This window comes from Protopterus annectens, chromosome 9.part0, assembly GCF_019279795.1.
Source record: "Protopterus annectens isolate FY-2018-M chromosome 9.part0, PAN1.0, whole genome shotgun sequence".
NCBI classification, from domain to species: Eukaryota; Metazoa; Chordata; order Ceratodontiformes; family Protopteridae; genus Protopterus; species Protopterus annectens.
The window spans coordinates 600233303-600257869 of NC_056743.1; the positions used below are offsets into that span (position 1 = coordinate 600233303).

At 42.1% G+C, this 24567-nt stretch overlaps 1 protein-coding gene across 1 annotated transcript in view; it reads right to left on the reverse strand.

The window, feature by feature from the left end:
* DOCK5 (dedicator of cytokinesis 5) overlaps positions 1–24567 on the reverse strand; it is a gene marked incomplete in the record, with an annotated part of 3482443 nt that overhangs the window by 771756 nt on the left and 2686120 nt on the right. Inside the window, 1 exon segment of the mRNA XM_044083155.1 lies at positions 6100–6185. Within this exon segment, the coding sequence (XP_043939090.1) occupies positions 6100–6185 (86 nt within the window).

The window sequence follows — 24567 nt, forward strand, 5'->3', positions numbered from 1 at the left end:
AGATTTAAACAGACTGGAACATTGTGGAAAAAGGACAGAATGCAATCAATAGGACACTCAAAAGGGATGAAATTCCCAAGAGTGGACTCCTACTACCACGCTATCCAGCCTGTAATTCTTACCAGATAACTAGCAATCATACCAAGCATCCTTCACACATCAACATTTAAAATGTTAGTTTCTAATATGGATAACCTACCTTTAAGCAGACACACAGCTTTGAAATTAAAACTAATGGACATAGAGAGAGCGCGAGAGAGATTAATCTGAAAGATGACTGTTGGATGTCTAATCTTCATCTGCATACAGTTTTAATTTAATGAATCAACTAATGATCCAGAACAAATAAAGGAAAAGTACAGTTGTGTACACTTACCATAAAAGTAGATGTTCGAGTGTATTCACTGTTGCAGTCATCACATTTGGGTTATCTGCTTGCAGGAAGCCCTCAGTCGGCCTGATTATCAAAGTCTTGGGTCCTGCGTCGGTTGCTGTCTCATCTTCTATGACGTCAGGTAGTCAGGGGTATAAAGCATGCAGCCAACGACATTACATCAGTTTTTCTTGCCCCAGATGTCAGGTGCCCCCATAATGGGAAGTAATTATATACAAGGTTACACCTCCAACAAAAAAGCAAATACACCAAAAAGCTTTAAGCATAGTAAACAAGAATAGAGGTATAGTCAATAGAAGTCAGGGGGCTGGAGGGAGGGTAACCAGGACTGCAACAGTAAATACACTCGAACATCTACATTTATGGTAAGTGTACACAACGGTATTATGTTCTTCGTGTTTCACTGTTGGTCATCACATTTAGGTACATTCCCAAAGCTAAGGATGGGAGGAGGCAATTAGACAGCATTTGGACCAGCTAAAAGGCCCTGCAAGATTGCAGTGGCAAAGCCAGCTCTGTATTTAGAAAAAATTGGCAAGTGGTAATGCTTGGTGAAGGTATGTACATAATTCGAGGTAGCAGCTTCTAGGATGTCCCTGGTAGGGACACCTCTGAGAAAGGTTGTAGAGGTAGATGCAGCCCTGGCTGAATGTGGTCTTATTCCCTGTGCGGTAGGTTTTCCATGGTGCTTATAGCAAAAATGAATGCAATGGCCTATCCACTTAGAAATGGTTTGCTTTGAAAGGGCCTTCCCCTCTGCCCCTGCAGCAAATGCCACCAGCAGCTGTTCAGACTTCCTGAGAGGCTTAGTCCTGTCCAAGTAAAATCTAAGTTGTCTGTGCATGTCAAACGAGTGCAGTATTCGTTCCACTTTGTTCTGTGGATTAGAAAAGAAGGTTGGCAAATGAATGGACTGATTAAGGGCCACACTGGATACCACCTTGGGCATAAATGAGGGATTGGTCCTGAGGGACACCCTGTCTGCATGAAAGATGAAGAAAGGCTCCACTGCCATGAGAGCCTGTAATTCAGACACCCTTCTTGCTGAAGTGATGGCTAGAAGGAAGGCTGTTTTCCAAGAAAGGAATTTCAACTCTGCATTTGCAGCTGGCTCAAAGGGAGAAAGAGTGAGCTTTTCCAAAACAAGTTTAGGTCCCAGACTGGAGTAGGGGCTACTCCTGGGTGGTCTTAAGTTTTTGGCCCTTCTGAGGAATTGCTTCAGCAGTGGATGAGAGAAGAGGGGTGGTTCTGTGTTGTAATGTGCTGAAATGGCTGCGGCATGAATTTTGATGGATGAAAAGGAAAGGCCCTTGTGAAGCATCTCAGGTAAGTATTGAAGAATATGGGGTAAATGGGTACTGATGTGCCCAACCTTGGAGTCTGGCTCCAGGAACAGAATCTTTTCCATTTTTCAGCATAGGATTTTCTAGTACTAGGCCTCCTTGCCTCCAGAATGACATCCATCACTTGCTTACTGACGGATGGTAACAGAGAAGTCCGGTAATTAGCCAGGCTGCAAGGTTCAGGGTTTAAAGCTGTGGGTGCAGAATCTGGCCCTCCTGCTGGGACAGCAGGGTAGGGGTCTGAGGCAGGTGCCATGGTGCTAGCTGTGACACACTGCGCAATAGGGGTACCAGTGTTGGCGTGGCCAGTCCGGTGCAATCAGTATTGTCCTTGGCTTGTCCTGTTTGATCTTTAGTAGCACTTTGGAGAGGACAGGCAGAGGGGAAAAGGCATAAACTGATAGGTTTTTCCAGGTGAAGGACAGGGCATCCACTTTCCAAGCCTGTTTGTGGGGAGTCCTTGTGCAGAATTTGTCCAATTGGTAGTTCTGAGGGGAAGCAAACAGGTCCATCTCTGAGCTCCCCCATTTGTTTCTCAACATGTTGAATACCTTTAGTTCCAGTTTCCACTCATGTGGGTCCATGAGATTTTTGCTTAGGTCGTCTGCCAGTGTATTCAGCTTTCCTGGAAGGAATTGAGCCTGTAGGTGCACTTGATAGCTCAAGACTGTGTTATACAGAGCCATGGCTAGTCTGCAGAGAGGGTTTGAGTGGGTACCCCCGTTTATGTAGCATGTAACAGTGGTGTTGTCCATCTTTACCAATAATTGCCCTGGAAGAATGTGGTCCTTGAAGGTTGTCAGAGCATTCTGTACAGCTAACATTTCTTTTTGATTGATACGCAGGTGCATTTGACTTGGGTTCCATTTGCCCTGAATGCACTGCCCTGCCAAGTGAGCCCCCCATGCATAGTCTGATGCGTCTGTTAGGGTTTGGGCGGCAGGGGGCAGAGTGAATGGTAGTCCCTTGTTTTGGTGGCAGGCCTCTGCCCACTAAAGAAACTATCTTTAGACAAGGTATTATAGGATTCACTGATTCTAGCTCCTGAGAATGTTGATACCATAGTCTTTTTAGATACCATTGTAGTTTCCTCATATGCAGTCTTGCATATGGAATTAGTAGAATGCAAGAGGCCATGAACCCCAGGGCTTGCAGTATTTTCTTTGCAGATAGCTGGGTCTTTGTGGCCAGTAGATTGAAGTAGGCTGTCAAATGAACTTGTTTCTCTGGCGTGAGGTAGGCCATCTGGGAAGCTGTATTCAAGCTTGCTCCCAGGAATACAATTTGTTGGCAGAGTACAAGACTTGATTTCTTTTCGTTTACGGTGTACCCCAGAGAAGTCAGTAATTTCTTTAAAAATGCCAGATGATGTAATAGTATGTCCTGGCTTTCTGCCTGAATTAGTCAATCGTCCAGGTATGGGTATATCTGAATATTTCTTTGCCTGCAAAGACTGGAGCTAGGCACTTTGTGAATACCCTGGGCGCAGTAGATAACCCAAAGAGCAGTGAAGAGAACTGATAGTGCATGTAGCCTGCTCTGAAGCGTATGCATCTTCTGCAAGATTCCCTTATTGGGATGTGCAGGTAGGCTTCCTTTAAATCCAGTGTTGCCAACCAGGCATTTTTGCCTAGGATGGGAAGCAGCTGATGAAGACTTAGCATCTTGAATTTTTGGATTACCAAAAATGTGTTTACGATAGACAGGTCCAGGATAGGATGTCAGGTCTTTCCTGGGTACCAGGAAAAATCTTGAGTAAATATCTTGCCCCCATTCTACTTCTGGGACAGGTTGAATAGCCCTGATGCTTAATTGAGAGAGAACCTGCTTTTCAGCCTCTGCCCACTGATTCGGGGGTAGGTCTGGTCAACCGTTTGGGGTTGGTAAGGAGTGTAAGTGGAATCTGTATCCTTGGGAAACTATATTTAGAACCCATTTGTCCTGGGTAATGAGTTCCCAATTTTTTGCATGCAGGGCGATCTTTCCCCTTAAAGGAACAGTCAGTTGAACAGGGCTTTGAAGGTTTTAAGTTAAGTCATTGAGACAGTTTACCATAGGGGGGAGTTTTACTACTCCCTGCTTTGGAAGTGGGAGCCCCCCACTGCTTAGTCATGTGAGCACCCTGGGACTGAAGCCTGGGTGTTCTGCTGGTTCTGGGTTTGGACTGAGAAGGCCTGGAAGAGGTAGGAAAGGACCAATTCTTACAGGGCCAATGCCTACTAAATCTGGGAGGCTGTACTCGCAGGAAATCTTTAACAGTTTGTACAGATTTAGCTTTTTCTTCCATCTTTTTAAGTACTTCTGCTTTGTTGCCAAATAGGCGGTCTTGGTTTAAGACAGCATCCAGTAATTTAGCTTTAACATGATCTGGCAAAGATTGCTCCTTAAGCCAAGAATGCTTAAGTAAAGACCTGGCGCCAGCAGCCCTGCAAGATGCCTCTAATGAATCAAAACCACATTGCAAAGTATGTTTTCCCACTTGTTCAGCAGAATGCATTAAATCCTATAATTCTTTATTTTCAGCACAGTCAGGATTCAACATCATTTTCTGTTTAAGCAATCCAATAATATGCTGCTGATACTTCAACATATGAAACTAGCAGTTTAAGGCCTTGATGGCTAACGTTGCAGAAGTGTATACCTTCTTACCCAATCTATCCAGCACCCTGGAATCTCTATCAGAGGGGGGCAGGATTTTTGGCAGTAGTGGCCTTAATGCCCTTGGGTCCCTGTGAAATGGTCTCAGGAGCCACAGTAGGATTTTTCAAGAGGAACTTGTGAGAGTCAAGTACCCTGTAATACTGATCAGGTTTTCTGGGAGCAGGAGGTAAAGTGTCAGGGGCCAGGCTAGATTCCAAGAAGGCATCATCTACAATGTCCAGTACAGGAGGGATAGCTAAAGGCCTGTGTTGAGGCAGGATTAAGAATTTCCTAAGCCTCCTTTTGGAGTCAGAGTAATCATGGCTTTCCCAGAGGAAATACTCCCTAAGAGTATGCAAGGTTTCACCAAAAGAGAAATCCTCTGGAGGGGAAGCAGAGGGAATGGAGTCCTCTGCAACAGAATCCTCATAGGTAGATAAGGGCAAATCCAGGTCATCAGAAAAAACAGAAATTTCAGAATCCTGATCAGAAGACTCAGAAGGAAAGTCAGTTCTAGGTCTCTTAGAGGGAGAAGGGTGGCTTCCCCTGATTAGAGTAATAAGGTCTTCAGCCATTCTTGTCATTTGTTTGTTAGGCATAGGGGCCTGACCATGCAGTCTGGGCACTGGTTTTCTGGGCATGGATCGAGTTGTACGCCTTGAAGAAGATGGTGTTGGTTTAATATGCAAGTCAGTAGGCCTGAATACAACCTCAGAAGCCGGTGCCTGCAAAGCGGCTCTGGACCCATCCAAGGTAGAGACATACGCAGGTTCCACAGTCGAAAAAGAATCTTGTGGTATACCAGACTCCGAATGGGTCTCAGTAGAGGCCTGCGAATCAGAAGTAGCGGGTATCAGGGGCTGCGAAAGTGCCTCACTGAATACCGGCGACTAGCTTAGGAGATGCGTCGTCGGCAGCTTTGGGTCTATGTGGTCTGTCTCAGTCTTTATCTTTGCATTTTTTCGGAATGTCAGTAGTCAGGTGGCTTACCAAAGCCATTTATGGATAATTGAACCAAGAACCAAAATATTTAGATGCAAAAATGAACCGATGACAAATAGTACAAGGTTTGAATAAGGCACAAAACCGACAGCGAGGTACATCGTGGTCTAAGCCTAGGCAAGGAATGCAGTACGAATGAAAATCTTTATGAGGTATTTGCTTTCCACAAGAAATACAATTGTTAAATTTTACTGACATCGGTTTAGAGCAAGAAAAAGGTTCCCCAACCAGGTACTTAGCTTAGTTGAAGACTTCGGATCTGAAACTCAAAAACGAAAATTTCAGGAGTCGGCCGACCAGCACTTGCGAACTGCTTCTGCTTTGGGCACCGCACGGCAAGAAAAACTGATGTAATCGCGTCAGCTGCATGCTTTATACCCCTGACTACCTGACGTCATGGAAGATGAGACAGCAACAGACGCAGGACCCAAGACTTTAATAATCAGGCCGACTGAGGGCTACCTGCAAGCAGATAACCCAAATGTGATGACTGCAACAGTGAAACACAAAGAACATCAAACAGCAATATGAAGTGGATACTGATTCACTATCAATTCATGAAAAATTAATAGCAATAACTGTAAATCAAAGAGAAAAATACTTTTTTTCAGAGCAATATATTACCCTGAATCAAATTATACCATACCCCAACACCTCTCTCCTAAATGGAACAAGCCTGATTTGTTTTCTTAAGGAACTAAGCCAAAAGTGAAGACATACATTTTCTCCAGTAGCACTTTGTACTGCTCGTCCCCTCGTCCTCCCTCCACTTCCTGGTCCAGTTTGGTAATCAGCTCGTTCTCAAACTTGGGGAGGAAAAAAGAAATCACATGAGCAAATTCCACAAATCAAGTAAGCAGACTAAAAATGCACTAAGTATACTTACAAAACCTTAACAGGAAAACTAAAAAAATAGTGCAAGTGCAATGAGCAGATATACTATTACATTCAGAAGGCATGTAAGATGTACATTTTACACCTGGGCACCAATTCCTTCAATTCAGTACCCGTGATCTTCAAGATAATCACTCTGACTGTACTCTGCTGACACAGACTACAATGCTACCCTGAGATACTAGGATTACAAATGCTAGATGGAAGGTTGGTTATTCTACTGTGCCTCTCCAAGAGTTATTACAAGCCATAAATTACATGTTAAAGTATTCACCAGATATCGGTTCTTATCTGAAATGGCCCACCACAGTGGGTTCACATGGCAATTGTTCTTATGTCCTTTCACATAGGTTTTCAAAAATTTCTCAGTCCTATAAATCAAGGGGACATATCCCTTTTGTACTTTGCCTGGGTGAAAGGGTGTTTACTAGCCAAGGGTCTTCTAGTTCTAGAGTGCCTCAAATAAGGTACCACCTCTGCAAGATAAATAAAATTATCCCAGATGCTTCACTGGAGGATCTCCTAAGCCTTCAAAGAGAGAGGGGAAAAGGTGGGGAAAAGATAATACACTGCAGAAGGTCCTGCAAAGATCCACTGCTATGGCGAGTGTTCAGATAATCTGGAATACCACATTTTGAACAGTCTTCTCCATTGTACTCACACCTGGGATGACTACTAAGAGCAATAAAAGAATGATTTGGAAAGTCACAGCAGAATAAAACAAAAAGACTCAGGGAAAAAAAATGGACAGCATTCCCAAAACATATTTCTCAGCCTAAAGTGAAGCTGTAGGTACCATTGTGTACTGAAAGTTAAGAATACAGAAGCAATATTACCTATAATTACATTCCTAAATCATGCACTAGAGGCACTTATTCTCCACTAGCTTCATGGCTCAGACAAATAAATCCCTGACTGCAATCTGGATGACTCAGGACTGATTAGCCACCTCAGCTGGCCATGGAAGGTAGAAATGAGTAGGCAATACTAGCTCATCTATCCCATATGGAAGGAGGCTGCCTGACCTGTTGTACAGATGATTCTCAGGGGATGGTAAATGAATGTGCCAGGAAACACTAGATCATATCATATGACTGGGTTACCAAACAGTACCTTGCACTGGCACTGCAGCCTGGGAAGCACACACATGCAAATGGGCCTGGCACACCAACTACATATCTATGGAGCATGCAAAAAGGCAGTCAAGGAACAGCAAGGATTGATATAAAAGGGGGAAGGTACAGTCATCAACTAGATGACCACTCCAGAACATATAGGGAGATGGCAACTAAAGGCAACTGTTCTCCAAGTAGAATATTACAATAATTTGACAGCAACAGTCAAAGCCCAACTAGCCTGCCCATGGCAGAGTACAATTCAGTGAAACAGTAAGAAACCCTTTTACTATAAAACTATAACTGATGAATACAAGCAGTATGGAAAATGCAGTCTACTAAAGATGAGCCTCAAGAACTAAAACTGGGAAATGAAGATGACCATTTAAGGGAACCTTAGAAACCACTTTTAGGAGAAAGTGTGGACTGACCCTGAGAGAGAGAGAAAGCTAACTTCCATAAAATAATCAAAACAGTTCCCTTTCTCCAAAACGTCTGAAGCCTGGGATACATAAAAGTGGAAACAGCAGCTACAAGAAATAAGGTCTTTTGAGACAAAACAACAGACCTTCCAAAGCAGCTAGTTCATAAAGAGAACAAGAGAGTTAAATATATAACATATATTATATCGGGAGATTTTCTTATACAAGCCCTAAGACAAAACGTCAATTTCAAAAACTTCTGAACTAGCCAGAGCTGAGTCACAGTCCTACTGTCTACCAGCAAATAAAAGGATGAAAAAGTGGACATGTAGAATTACACAGATGAATAAGAGAAACCAAAGAAAAAGAAATGCTAAAAACGACAAACATGACTATCTAAGTAGAAGGAGGAAGCTTCACATAAGTAAAATCTATTTTCCCCTCAACCTTTCAAAAAAGGGGGCAGTCCAATGGCTTTCTAGCATCAACAGTCACTTTCAAATAAGTATGTGGTACATTTATTTAAACAGTCACTCCTGGAGTAACCAAACCCAGAGTTACAGGCTATCCTCATTCCATGTCAATGCCATGCCAACAGCCTTTAAATGAATAGATTATAAGCAACCACAGACTGATCATCTCCAAGCTAAGCAGTAGGAGGGGCTCCACAGCGTAGTAAAAGCCACTTTGGACCTGCCTATTCAACACTTCATCAGCAGGTGGAAATCTGAAGGAAATGAAAAAAACAAATATAAATGTACCCTGCAGAAGAAATCCAGAGCTCAATCAGTCCTGCTGTTAAAAATACTTAACTTTCTCAAAGGTTGACAGTGCCGAACCACAAAAGACACTTTAGAAAGTCCCAGACAAGTTTTGAGGTCAATTTGATTGGTTATCCAGACATCCTAATATAGAAATACCATAAAACTCCAATAATGGTGCCATTCTGTAACCATGGCACTACCTTACTGGACAGCAGCCACAAAAACTTACCAAAACAATAGATGTCCTTCTCTTCACTGTTGCAGTATTCTTAACATGAGGGATCCCCTGCCAAGGGCAGCTCGATGGCCGGCCACTATACCAAAGCCTTTAGCTTAATGATACACAGTACATCACATGTATGCTCCCCGCATTTGTTGTAGGGCATTAAAGGTGACATCTGGATGCATCATCTTCAGAACTGAAAGCCTCAGGAGGAACGCCAGCTCTAGGATACCAGAGGGTAACATGCACATCCAAAGGGACAAAATACCAGAGGGAGGAGGAAGGGAGTGAATACTGCAACAGTGAAGAGAAGGACATCTACTGTTATGAAAAGATTTTATACAACTGTACTATGCCCTTCCATTTCACTGCTGCAGTATTCTTAACATGAGGAAGAGGGCAAAAGCTCAGGAAGAAGATGAGGAGGAATGGCCAGCAGAGTCTTCTAGGAAACCATGAAGAATAGCCCAAGGAAAACCAGCTCTAGCTCTGGATATGACATCCAACTTGTAATCTTTGGTAAAGGTATACACAGAAAACCAGGTAGCTGCCTAAAGGCTAGAATTAATATCCAAATTCTTGAAAAAAGCACCAGAAGAAGCCACAGCCCTAATATACTGAGCCTTGATCATAGAAGGAAAGCTCCTACCATGATGATGATGATAAAAAAAAAAAAAAATTATGGCTTTAGAAATCCAAGAGGAAATGGTCTTCTTGAAACTGGCAAACCTAATGATCTACGATGAAAAGAAACAAAGTTGATCAAATTTTTGAAAAGCTTTACTTTTGCCCAAATAAAATGTGAGTTGTCTATGCACATCCATATATACATACATTTGTTTATTTAGTAAGAATGCTGACAACCTATCAAAAAAAGGAAATGCTTTTTGCATTGCATTTTTATTTTTTATTTGTACCGTATTGTAATTGCATTGCATTTTGCTGATAGGTTGTCCTCACTCTTACTATATAAACAAATGTATGTATATATTTCTTCTACATATTGATATTCCTTTATTCTGATGAAGTTCTATACATAATAAAGGAACAAAAGTGCTTAATTCACAACGGATCTGCCTACAAGTAATTTTTTTCTTTGTTTGTTCGGAAGTGTTATAATATATATATATATATATATATATATATATATATATATATATATATATATATACATACACACACTCAAAGACGAACTAACCCCTCACCTAAACACACTGTTCAAACTCAGCCTCTCCACAGGCTACATACCCATAGAGTGGCTCACAGCAACGGTTATTCCGCTCCACAAAGGTGGAGCCACAACAGACCCCGGGAACTACCGCCCTATAAGCCTGACTAGCTTGGTCTGCAAGGCTATGGAGCGCATCATCATGGAACTCATTAACAGAGACAATGGGAACCTCCAAACACTGGACCCTACTCAGTTTGGCTTTGTTAAGGGCAGATCATGCCTCCTAAACCTGGTGAACTTCTTTGAGACAGTTACCAAGGCTATAGATGAGGGAAAGGTGGTACACACAGCCTACCTAGACCTCGCTAAGGCCTTCGACACCATTCCCCATTCTGGTATTATAGACAAGCTCACCAGCCTGAACATAAACCCCTATGTCACAAGATGGGTTGCCAACTGGCTCATGGACAGAACCCACATGGTGACAGTTGCGGGAGCTAGGTCCGTCTCTAAACCGGTTACAAGTGGTGTTCCCCAGGGCTCAGTCCTAGGACCCCCCCTGTTCGGCATATACTTCTCAGAGGTACAGGCAAGCACATGAGGACTATGGCTGACCAAGTTCGCAGACGACTGCAAACTAGGGGCTATAACTGACTCTCCGGCTGACACAGACATCCTCCAAAAGGGTCTCACTGAGACAGATACCTGGTGTCAAAATCATGGCCTCAAGCTAAATGCCAAAAAGTATATAGTCATCCCTTTTGGAAAAAACAAAGTACCCACAAACTACCACATAGGTGGCAGTCCCCTAAATACGGAACACGTAATAAGGGATCTGGGGACCCAAGTAGATAGTAATCTCACCTTTGATAATCACATTACCAAAGTGGTTAGAAAATCCTTCTACGTGGCCCACCTAATCACAAAAGGGTTTGCATCCAGATCAAAAGAGGTCATTGTGCCCCTCTACTCATCACTCATAAGACCCATCTTAGAGTACAACACCCCATTTGGGATGTACCTTACAAGATACCTGCAACAGCTGGAAAGACCACAGAAGTACCTCACCAAGAGGATCAATGGCCTTAAACAGATGCTCTATGCAGCTCGACTGAAGAAACTTTTAGTTATGTACTTACCATAACTTTAGATGTTTGGGATCCATCTCGCCTACATTCTGTACTGATGGTCTTGGAGCCGATCCCTCGGCTCCGACTCGGCACGCTATGCTATAGAGCGAAGCCTCTTATTGGCTGAGCTATTTTCTATCCCAGGATGCACCACCACTAATCCCCCAGATCGTGTTTGTCCGCATTCATGCACACATACATAACTTGTTTATATAACATTGCCAGATGTTTCAAGATGAAACAACAGGATTCGGACCTTCTGATCTCCTCTGATCTCCAAGGAAGGGGGAAGGAGGGTGGAGTTATTGAATGAGCGAGATGGATCCCAAACATCTAAAGTTATGGTAAGTACATAACTAAAAGATGTTATGTGATCCTATCTCGCCTACATTCTGTACTGATGGGACAGCCCCTAGCACCTAAATCCTGGGTGGCTCACTGGAAAACACTCCTGAGCACTGTGGAACCAAATGAAGCTCGTCCCCTAGATGCCACATCCAATTTGTAGTGAGAAATGAAAGTGTGCGGGAAGACCACGTAGCCACAGCACAAATGTCACTAATGGCAAGCTTAGAATGGAATGCTATTGAAGTAGCCATAGCTCTTGTAGAATGAGCTTTGACAGAGGTCGTAAGCTCTTTATTAGAAGAGGAATAAGCTTGAGTAATACAGTCCCTGATCCATTTGGCAATAGTGACCTTTGTGACGGCTTTGCCCAATTTATTATCCGAAAAGGATACAAACAATTGATCTGTTTTCCTTGTTTGTTTGGTCCTATCTAAATAAAACGCAATTGCCTGTGGACATCTAATGTGTGGAATATGTATTCCGCTTTGTTTGAGTACTTTGGAAAGAAAACTGGAAGTTCTAATGACTGTTGTAGGCAAAGACTGGAACAAACCTTAGGGACAAAGGATGGATTTGGCCTGAGAGATACTCTATCTTTGTGAAAAACCAAGTACGGAGGTTTTACAGACAAAGCTTGAAGCTCTGAAACCCTTCTGGCAGAAGTAATCGCAACTAGAAAGGCAGTTTTCCACGATAGAAATTTTAAATCACATGTTGCTGCCGGTTCGAAGGGGGAGGAAGTTAAGGCACGTAACACCACATCGAGATCCCATGGAGGAGCAGGATGAGAAATTGGAGGTCGTAAAAGCGCAGCACCTTTCATGAAGGTCTTACACAATCTGTTGCTCATTAAAGGTGGGTTTATAGACTCGTGAAAATTGGAAATAGCTGCCAATTGAACCTTGATGGTAGACACTGAAGAACCTTGATTGAAAAGGGAAGTTAGAAATTTCAGGACTTCTGATACGGGAATAGTGATGGGATCCAGACCCCGGAGTTGAGCCCAAATAGCAAATCTCTACCATTTGCTAGAATACAATTTCTTAGTGGCGGACTTGTGGGCCGAAGATAAGATGTGTACAACTTCTGGGTCTAAGGTATGATTCCTGACTATAGTCGGAAGAGGAGGAGCCAAGCTGTCAATTTCAAGGTGTGTAGGGACTGGTGGAGTAGTCCCGACTGATGAACTAATAGGTCTGGGATCTGATTCAGGAACCATGGACCGTCCAGTGCATATTTCCGAAGATAGGGGAACCATACCTGCCGAGGCCAGTAAGGAGCAACTAAGATCATTTTGCTCCCTAAGTGAGACGCCTTTTGGATCACTCTGGGAAGGAGGGGAACTGGGGGAAAAGCATATAGAAAGCCGGTGGGCCACGGATGGGCTAGTGCTTCCATAGGGCTCTCCCCCGAAGTTGGAGTGAGGGAGAAGAACTTTTTGCACTTCGCATTCAGCGGGGTTGCGAAGAGGTCGCAACAAGGAATTCACCATTTGCTGAAAATCTGATTTGCAACCGTAATGTTCAGAGACCACTCGTGTGGAGAGAGGATAGTTTTGCTCAGTCTGTCGGCTATCACATTGGACTTGCCAGGAATATGAGTCGCCACTAGAAATCGTTTGGTCGACACTGCCCACTCCCAAACTCTCATGGCCTCTCTGCAAAGGGGGTATGATCTGGTCCCTCCCTGCTTGTTCAGGTACCAGACTACTGACATGTTGTCGGAGTGAACGGCAATTACGCCCTGAGGGAGGTAATCGTGAAGGGCTTGTAGGGACAGAAACACTGCCCTCATTTCTAAGATGTTGATATGAAGTAGGGTCTCTTCCGAATGCCATTTGCCTTGGACTGACCTGCCCAGGGAATGCCCCCCGACCCCATCTGGGAGGCGTCCGTAGTCAAAGTGGCCACAGGAGGAGGTGGAACAAAGGGTCGTCCCTGATCCAGATTGGAGGGCACCAGCCACCAGCAAAGGTCCCATTTGCAGGTTTCCGTGATCCATATGAGGTGACTGAGAGGGAGATCCTTAAAGGACCACTGTGTTGAAAGAAGCCACTGGAGAATTCTCATGTGCAACCTTGCTAGGGGAACTAGAAGAACCGTGGAGGACATAGATCCCAATAGCTGCAGGACCATTCTGGCTGGGGCCTTGGATCTGGGAAGTAAGGCTCGAACTTGAGCTTGTATGGTTTGTATCCCTTCTGTAGGTAGATAGACCCGCATTTGGTTTGAGTCTATCTCTACTCCGATGAATCTTATGCGTTGAGATGGCAGCAACACAGACTTTGGCCAATTGAAGGTGATTCCAAGGGAAGTGCCCAGTGATATTGTGGCTTGTAGGCTCCGCAATAGTAGATGCTTGGAGGTGGCAGTCAGGAGCCAGTCGTCTAGATACGGAAACACCTGGAATCCTAGACTTCTCAGGTGAGCAGTCACGACCGCCAAACATTTGGTGAACACCCTGGGGGCTGTGGTGAGACCAAAGGGCAGCTGGAACTGAAAATGACTGTCTCCTAGGCAGAAGCGCAGATGTCTCCTGGACGCTTGATGTACCATGATATGGTAATAAGCATCCTTGAGATCTATGGAGCACATCCAAACACCTTTCTCCAGCAGTGGGAGAATGGATTGTAGGGTGACCATTCGGAACTTTGACTTTTTGACTGAACGATTTAGAATGCTGAGATCCAAAATGGGCCTCAAGTCCCCGGTCTTTTTTGGCACCAAAAAGAATCTTGAGTAAGTCCCTAATCCGATCTGGTCTGCGGGGACTGGTTGGATGACTCCTTTTTGAAGCAGCTTTGAAACTTCTAAGGCTGCAATTTCCCATTGACTGGGTGGCGGGTCCGGGATATGGCGTAACCTCCGGCGATAATTCGAAGCACCCATCGGTCCTGAGTGATACCTTCCCAGGCTTTTAGGTGCCTTGAAAAACGACCCCCGACTGGCTCCGGAGCTGCACAGTCGGGCAATCCCTCAGGGACTGTGAAAGGCTGAAGAGCTATGAAAGGACTCGCGGTCTCCAGTGTTGCGGGGGCCTCTGCCGCCTCTGGGACGGCGTCTTCCAGAAGAATTCCCCCCCCCTCTGCCTCTAGAAGGGGGATCTTCCTGCTGTGAGGGATAAGACTTCTGAGATCTACGGAACCACATTTTCCCTCCTCTTTTAGCCTTGGGGTAAGGCCGAAAGGGAGTGGAAAATCGTGCCCCTACGGCAGTCAAAGTCTTACCTTCTTGCTCGCAGCGGTTCAATGTGTCCTTTACCTTGGGTCCAAACAAAGAGGACCCATCAAAGGGGGCGTCGGCAAAGGAAGACTTGAAGGCCTCCGCAAAATGACACAGGCGGAGCCAGGCTTGCCTCCGTAGAGCAATGCCTGTACCCGCTGCTACTCGCCCCTTCGGCCGCATAAGAAATGAGCCTCATGGACGAGTTTGATATGGATGACAGCGTAGCCAACTGAGAGCCAACCATCTGGGCCAGCTGCTCAGTTAGGTTACCCAAGAGGGTATCTGAAAGCTCCTTGATCAGATCCCTCTGAAACCTGGTGAAGTGCGTTAGATAGTTCAGGGACCTTAAAGTAAAGGCCGCTGAACTTAGGGTGCGCTTACCGTACCGATCCATGTCCTAGACTCCTTATTAGGAGGATGGACGGACGTCGAAGACTCTGCTACATCTTGCTGGGTAGCAGATGCCACCACCAAGGCATCTACAGCCACACCTTTCGTCAAAAACTCATTTTCTGGGGGTGCTGACAGGAACTTATTTGGACGAGCAGGCACCAGTTCCACAGAGTCTGGGTGTTCCCATACCCTTCGACAGATCAAATCTAGGAGCTCGTCGAAGGGCGGAGACACCCAGGAGGCGGAGGGCTGAGCCCCGAAGGCCTTAAGGAACACCGACTCGTCAGCAGAAGGGGGTTTGGATTGCCAGCCACCTCGTTGTTTGAGGGCTTCCAGGATGTCTGCAAAGGAGACATCATCTGAGGACGACTTAGGGGACCCCTCTGCATCATCAAGATCAGTGTCTCACGCGAGAGTCATCGGGGGAGTTAACGTGCTCCCTCTTGCACAATCTTTTCCTTGGAGGTTCCTCCGAAGAAGCTTCAGAGGGACCTCCAGGAGGGGGGGAACCCCCAGTGGGGGTGACCTCAGGCCCCGGGGCTCCGCTGTCTAAGGACAGGGGGACTGCCAAAGACCCAGTCTCCGTAGGCAGGAAGGTGCTGGAGAGACCGTGGAGGTAGCCAAAGAGGATTTGGCTAAAGCACTCATCATGGCCCTGAAGGCCGGACCACCAGAATCCTGGGAAGGTCCCACCTCCGTGGCCACAACAGTAGACGGTACCCCCGCAGCCGACGCACCGAGAGGAAGGCTTGGGACCAAAATCAGTAGTCCCAAAGCGTCCCCCCCGGGGCCGACAGAGGAGGTCCGCGTACCTAACTCCGACTCGAGAGCCGGGGTTGGAGTAAGGGTCGGGCCCGACCAGAAAACCTCCATCGGCTCCACCAGCACCGGCTCCAACGGTGCCGAGGCTGTTGGAGGAGGAACCGTAACTACAGGGTGGACCATCAGCTCCGAAGCCGAATGGGCTGGAGCCGAAACTAACTTTTGGAACACAGGAGACTGGAAAAGTCTTAGGAGCACCCTGTCGATGTCCGAATCAGACATCTTGGAGGATCTAAATGAGACCGATCGGGTCCGAACCGACTTCTCCATCGGCTCGAAAGGACTGGGGGACCGGCTCCGAATGGACTCGACCAATATCGGTTCCGAGGGAGATCCCAAAACAATTTCCCTCGGTGCCGAGGAGGGCTTCGGCGCCGAAGGGGAAGAGTCTGAGCCGGCAACCCTCATCGGCTCCAAAATCAGTGGAGCCGATGAAGGTGACCCACTTCTCGACGCCCCAGTCCTCGGCTCCGAAACCAGAGGAGTCGAGACTGGAGGCATCGAGGCAGACCGTTCCGCCCTCGGCTCCGAAGTCCGTGGAGCCGATGGAGAAGCCTGCCTAGGTTTTTTGGCAGTCGGTTCCGACATACTGGTCGGAGCAGACGCTTTTTTCTTCTTGGTAGGAGAGGAAGAGGAAGATAAGGCCTCCTCGAAGGAGGGTTTAATCAGCCCTTTCAATATTAATTTATTCCACAACAAATGTCAGCAAAACACACTCGTACAACAACAATAGCTGTTAAAACAGCTTTTAGGGTAAGAATAGCAAAATTCCTGACAGGAAACTTTGAAGAAAACAGTACTTAGCTCAGCCAAGTTTGAGACCACATCCTAGCTTGTAAGTGGCAAACGAGATCTGGGGGATTAGTGGTGGTGCATCCTGGGATAGAAAATAGCTCAGCCAATAAGAGGCTTCGCTCTATAGCATAGCGTGCCGAGTCGGAGCCGAGGGATCGGCTCCGAGCCCATCAGTACAGAATGTAGGCGAGATAGGATCACATAACATCTCTAGTTGTACTTTGTTGCATACCTCCTACTCAGAAGTGATCTCTGCCTGACATACAAGGCCATGTCCAACCCAGATTTGATGGACATGCTCCACCTAAAGAAAACCTTATCCCCCTCGAGCCACGCGCTCTAGGGATCTAAGCCTCACCACAACAATAAATAGGGTGTGCTGGAGGGATAGATTCCTGTCCCAGAGACTTGCCATGCTTTGGAACAAGATCCCAATCTACATTATGCAGAGCTCCTCGCTAACACTCTTCAAAAGAAACCTTGACGAGTGGATGGGAAAAAGAACATTTACCTCAGGGATCACTTCAGTGGCTCTGCTGGACAGAGGCACAGGGAACTAATCTAAGGGAACGGCGAAAGCCAACACATTCTGGCTAGGCTTATAAATGCCTTCGGGCAGATAGCCTACTACCCACCTATGAACCTATATACAAGGGCAGTCCATGAACCAGGCAAACAATTCAACAGTCCAAGCACATAAAAAATATAAATTTGTTAAAACTGGTTAGCGCTTTCACATAGAGCTTCATCAGACCATTATGTATGTATACAAACAAATATATGTGTGCATACAGGTGAACATTAATGTTTGCACATTAACTAATTAATGTGCAAACATTTATTTTCACCTGTATGCACACACATATTTGTATACATACATATTTGCCTTTGATATCTTGTTTTATTACAGTACGTCAATTTTCTACATGTTGTTTTAATATAACATTTTTATAAGTTTAGGATTTGAATATGATCTGAACGCTTATTAAATTATGATATAGATATAAATGTTTTTATTTATTTGTGTTTTCACTTTAAATTTGATGTACTAGGACAGTGTGAGCTGATTGGTTGATGGAACATTTAAATGAACTGTGACCACTTTGATTTTTATGGTCTGATGAAGCTCTATGTGAAAGAGCTAACCAATTTTAACCAATACATTTATATTTTTTATATGCTTGGAATGTTGAATTTTCTGCCTGGTTCGTGGAATGCCACTGGATATCTTTTGGCTTTGTTTTATTTTGGACAGTTCCACATTTGTCCTTTGTGGTGCGATACTTTGTTTGGTTTACATATATATATATATATATATATATGTATATATACACATATATATATATATATATATACATCTTTATGTATATATATATATATATATATATATATATATACATATATATATATATATATATATATATATATATATATATATATATATATATACATATATATAGATATATATATACGATATATATATACATAGATATATATACATATATACAAATACATATATATATATATATATATATAGACACACACATATATACATACATATATACATATATATATATATATATATATATATATATATATATACATATATATATACATATATATATATATATATATATATATATATATATATATATAAAACAAACCTAAGCAACTTTACATAAATGATTCAATTCCTGCCTTTTTTTTTTTTTTTGAACAAGAAACAGTTTTTTTTTTTTTAAACTAGAAACATCTTTATTTGTTACAACTTAGGCAATCATACATTCATATAAAGGAAAACCCACATTGACACAATCCTAACTGTAAGCATTGTACCTTACAAACAATACTGACACACTCCCAGTTTCAAACATTGTACATAAATTATAATCCTGCCTTCTTTTAAACCTCATTCCTCCCTCTGTATGTACTGCTCCCACAATTCCCATGTTTTCCTATATAGTTTGCTCCTACCCTTTAATAAAGCTCTGCATTCCAGTTGTTTCATCTCTTGTTACTATATTCACTACTTTTAGTATAGTTTGCTTAGATTTTGATTTCCATTTTCTAGTAATTGCTTTTTTGGCAGCCATCATAATTAGACAGAGCAAGGCCTTACCATGTCTAGGCAAATCCAATTCTCTATCATAGCTCAGAAAAATCATCTCCCTTGTCACACTAATCTACCCACCTAGCATCTCCGACAGTGCGTTCTGCAGAGAATCATTAAAGTCCGCCAACTCACCACACTTACAGAAAATATGTTCCCAATTACCTTTTTTTTATCCAGTTATCTTTTTCTTCTCCATCACACCTCCAAAATGTGCTGTCTACAGAAGAAAAAGTCTCTGGAGTCTACCTGGGGTATAAAAATAGCTATGTAAATATTTCCAAGAAAAAATCCTAAATCTTCTAGATTTTGTTGCATATCTGGGAGACGTACGTATATGCTCCCATTGTTTCTTTGTGAATTGCTTATCCAGTCTCTGTTCCCAGTTCCTTCTAACCTCATCTGATTGATTATTATAGTTATCATGCAATATTTTACATGCTCTACTGATTATTCCTTTTTTAATGGCAGCTTCTGTTCTAGATCCTACTAAAAACTCTACCAGTGCTGGTCTTACATTTAGGATTCTCCGTTTTCTTTCTCTTTGCCTATACTCTGATATCAATCCTTGGATGGGGAAGGCAGTCTCTAACCTGCAGTCCAAATAAATTCTTGGCATCTTCCCATTCTATCATATTTCCCTCTCTAGTTGTTTGCTCCCAATACTTTGGTTCCTTTGCCAGTTTTTTTTTCCAATAAATTCCAGCCCCCTCTTGCCTGTTGTCTAAATCCCTAATTGCAGTCATCCCTATTGGCAGAATCTCCTTTCCCCATTCCCATCTTGGCTTAGTTCTTAGGCTACTTTTTGCTAATTTACAGATATAATACTCTATATGATTATTGTTATTCTCCTTACAGGTCTGCTTCCAAAATCCAAGTCTCTCCTTGTTTGGAGGATCCCCCTTGTTTAATAATCATTCCTTTTCACTTTGAAATTACAGTCTTCTGCTTGTGCTATATACAGCAGCCTTAACTATGTAGTTCTGAAATATATTTTCAAATAGAGTAATTCCAATCTACCCTGTCCTACTGGAAGAATCAGCTCATCTCAGTTGACTTTTGCCATCTTCCCCTTGCAGATAAACTCCTTCAATTCTTTATTAATTATAATCTGCAACTTCTCCTCTGGCTGATTAAAATATGCCTGACCTGTGTATATAAGACTAATGGGACTAAAAACATCTCAACTGCTTGTAGCTTACTATCCATATCCATACAACAAAAGCTTTCATTTTCTCAGGTTTTGTATTTCTTTTGTTTACACTCTTCCCACATTATCCTTAGCTGCCACACCAGAGTAATTTTTAACCCATACTCCTAAATACTTCATTTTATCATATCCCACAAATATGGACATTGCTGAAACAATTCGTATGTGGGGTATAATTTACTGCTCTTGCCTTTGTTTTAGCTTCATTAATTTTGTATCCTGAAAAATATGAAACAGTCTCAAAATGTTCCACAGCACTAATGTCCTCTCTCTGGTTTTGTCAGGTATAAAATAATATCTGCAAATACAGACAGCTTTTCTTGACTACCATACTAATCATATCCTTGAATTTCTGAGATCTTTATTTTCTTTGCCAATGGTTCTAAATATAATGCAAATAACAAAGGGGAAAGAGGACACCCCTGCCTGGTTCCTCTGCTCAAGCAGAAATTATCAGAGAGGATCCCACCCACTTTAATTTTCACCTACAAACCCTCATATATCCTCCTAATCAACCTTATTTTTTTCAGAAAATGTAAATGCTTCCCCTTGCTCTGCTTATAAAGTCCCATCATACTCTATTAAATGCCTTCTCTGCATCAAGACCCAACAATAATGGTATTTTCTTACATTCCGCTTCCCTCTGGATCATCAGTGCTCTGTTAATGCTATCAAATGTTTGCCTCCCCTCCACAAAACACTGATATTTACCCTCTTTAGATATTACAGCTACCACTGCTTTTTTCTGGGGTGTTCATAAGTCTCCTCCTCTTAAAATAGTGTTATATACAACCTTCCAGATCTTTTATCAGTTTTTCCCTACTAGCTTCCAAACATCCAAAGGAATACCATCTATTCCTGGGGATTTTCCTGCAGACTGCTTATACATCACAATTTTTATCACATCTCCTTCTATCCTAACCTATCCAAACTGTTAGTAATGGAACCTCATATACCTCTAACCTTGGCATATTTAATTCTACCAAAAACATTTCCATTTACATCTTTTCTTGATTTCCATATTTCTTTGCTTTATACAGACTTTCACAGAATTTCCAAAATATTTCTAATACCTCTACGCAATCTCGTTACCTTTCTTTTTATAGGCTCCCTAAGCTTGTAGACAGCCCTTTACACTTTTTCTTGCCTGAGCCATTGCGCTAAAAGTTTTTGTGCTCTAGTGTTATCAAAAACAATTGTTTAACAACAATATTTCTAAACTTGTGTACATTATATCAAGATAATCTCTTATTTTCTGCTTAGCGTTCTGCAGTTGACACTCTTCTTGTTCTGTCAGATTCCCCCTATTTTGCAATATTTTAACACGTCAGTCCCTCTAAAAATTCTTGTTGCTTAACCATAGCTCCTTTTTATTTCTACCCTGATTTTAACTCCACATTAGTTTTATCCCACTTTCTAGCTATATTATCAGAAGTAATTTCTATCTTCTTGAATAGCTCCTGAAGTTACACTATCCATTCCTTAAACTCCACTCTTTTCAACAGGTGGGAAAGCGCCAGTGTCTCATTTTGATTTCATTACCCTCTGCTTTTATTTTAGTTACTACTGGTGCATGATCTGAAATAGTTATTGGGTGTTTATCAAGACCTTCAATTAAATGAACATGTTCCTGTGAAATGTAAATTCTGTCTAGCCTTCCAAAGTTTTTATATCTTGGGGAATAACACGTAAATTCACTCTGAACTCCTATTACTGAATTCCCACCATCCATGCTAAATATTTTCATCAATTTCTTCAAAAATCTGCCCTCCTTTGTTATACTTTCTCTTCTGTGCCCCCCAGACACATCTTCACTGCTGCAAATCAAATTCCAGTCCCCACCTATAAGTAAAATTCCTTGCTGAAAACTGATGATTTCTCCCAGAATTTTTTAGGCTCCATTACAGCAGTTATAAGTGGAATATAAATACATGCCAGTGTAATCTTCTTCCCTTGCCAGTAGCCCGTTAAAACTACAAATCTGCTACTATTATATTTTTTATCCTCTTCTATCACTACTGGAGCTCCTCTTGCAATTAATATAAGGACTCCTCTTTTCCTTAGTTCCACATATTCCACTGAATAATCATCCTGAAAACCTTTCTTAATCGAATTCACATGTTCAGTTCTTTCCAAGTGTGTCTCCTGTAATGTAACAGCTATTTACAACCTACATTTTTTAATATAGTTCACTATTTTCTCTTCTCTTATTTTTATCCATGAGACCATTGACATTTAAAGACATTACAGACAGCATCACTGGAAAAAAAGTTATTATTCCCACCTTTTACATGTAACATCTTTTTTTATTAATGTCTACTTCAAGCTTTTGTGTTACAAGCATACACTGTTTGGCAGGTTGAACTTTTATATAGTTGTTTCTTGTCATATCCACTTGAGCCTATGTCACACCTTAAAAAACTTTTTGTTTTATTGAAAGTCCTCAAACAAAAAACCCCCAATACTCCTTCAAAACCTATTAATTTAATACTAACATACAATACTATGTATATCTTCAAATACTGAAGTTTCACCCTCCTAATAGGAATAAATGTACCAAGGTGACAGCCACACTTAGACTTGAGTTAACCTAAAAGAAAGGTTTATCCATGCTAAGGCACATGATGCAGCCTGTGCTTCTAAGTGCCAACTAGTTTTGTCTTATCTTTATAGCTCTCCCAGCTGGTTAAAACCCTGAACGCTTTCAGAGAACACTGTCTCTTAGCTAGTTTCTCCCCCCCCAAAGCCAATCACTCTCCACTAGACAGTAACCAATTTCTCTATCAGATTGTTTCCATGGAAACACGAGGGCCAGATACAGAATTGCTACTAAGCATACACTCATTTTCTAGAAAAAAGCCTCATAATATTCAACATTCTTTTTCATTTACTTGCTTTCTCTTAAAACGAGTTACTAAATCAAAGGTCCTTATATCCAGCCATTCCCCATGCAAGAAAGAGAAAAAGCACATTAATTTTTCTTTTGTCATGCTGTTTCAGCAAGTTTTTTTTTTTTTTTTTTTTTTACATTGCAGTGCCTACATTTCTTAAAACTGAACAAGAAGAGAGAAGGGTGCAAGGGGAAAAAAGAACAGCAGCACCTATTTACAACCCCCAATGCATTTAAACATAACTGAGAAAACTTTACTTTATAGCATGTAAAGAAAACCTTACACCGCAAAAACAGCACTATTAAGAAAAGAAAATGTTTTCTTTACATACTATTAACTTTCTCCCCTTTTCCCCTCCCCACACCATTTTTCCAAACATTAATGACATGAAGTAAGGCACATATTTTAGAGTCCACCACAAGTCCAACAAATTCTGAAAAAGTCCAATATTTATAGATTTTCTTGTTCTGTCATATTTCACAAATAATTACTGCATTATAATCCCACATTAAGTTACTGTTTTTTTATTACTGTTCATCTCCATCTCACAAATCCTGTCTCTGCTTCATTTCTAAAGTACTCTTGATTGTTAGCTAAAACCACAGTAGAACCAATTATCAGATGCAGCAACAGATAACACCCATAAAATCTACCTTAGCGCTTTGGCTAAAAAGCCTTTTCAGAGTATAAAAACACAACACACATCCTTTCTATACAAAGCAATTTCCCCCAATTTTTCAAAAAAATAAAGTAATTATATCATTACAAAACATTCACCCAATTAAAACCCTCCAATTGCATTCTGTATTAAGTCTAGTTTCATACTTTTGTATACAGATTCTTTTTGTAATAATTTACGGTTCAAGAAAGAAGTACTGAACCTGTCCACTTTAACCTGTTCTAATATACTGACCCGAAGTCCTTCCACATTACTACCATGATATTCTTTAAAATGTGAAGCAACTGAGCTCCCCATCTTACATTTCTTTATGTCCTTAATATGTTCTAAAATTCTAACTTTAAATGCTCTTTTACTTTCACCAACATAATATTTATTACATAGGCATCTAAGTACATAAACAACCCCCTCAGTGTCACATCTAAAAATATATTGTCTCTCATATATTTTTCCATTAATATTTGGGAACAGCTTAACCACAAAATTACAACAGGAACACCTTCCACAAGAGAAGATCCCTTTAAGGCTACTTCCCTTTTTAATACTAACCTTAGGAGCTACAAATCAACCTCTATCACATCTCCTATGCTCCTTCCATGGTTGTAGGATACACATGGTCTTTCTTCCAGAATATCACAAAAGTCTTTTTGTTGTCCCAGAAAGCCCCCCCCCCCAAAAAAAAAAAATTAAATGATTGCACTAGGTCTACATGAAACAGACTGTATTTAGTTAAAAAAAAGACTTTCTCTTTCTTACAGGTTCATAGGTGAATACTAGGCTAACTGCCCTGAACTGCCATTTTAAGTCTAGCCAATAACCCTAGATTGGGATCAAACCCTGTACTTTGCACTTATGAGTTCAACACCTTAACCATTATGCCAAACCCCTGACATAATACAGGTTACCTCCTCTCTGTACTCCTCCCTTACTAGACCTATAATTGAGTATAATGCCCCATTTAGAATGTACCTCTCCTAACACCTGCACCAACTGGAAA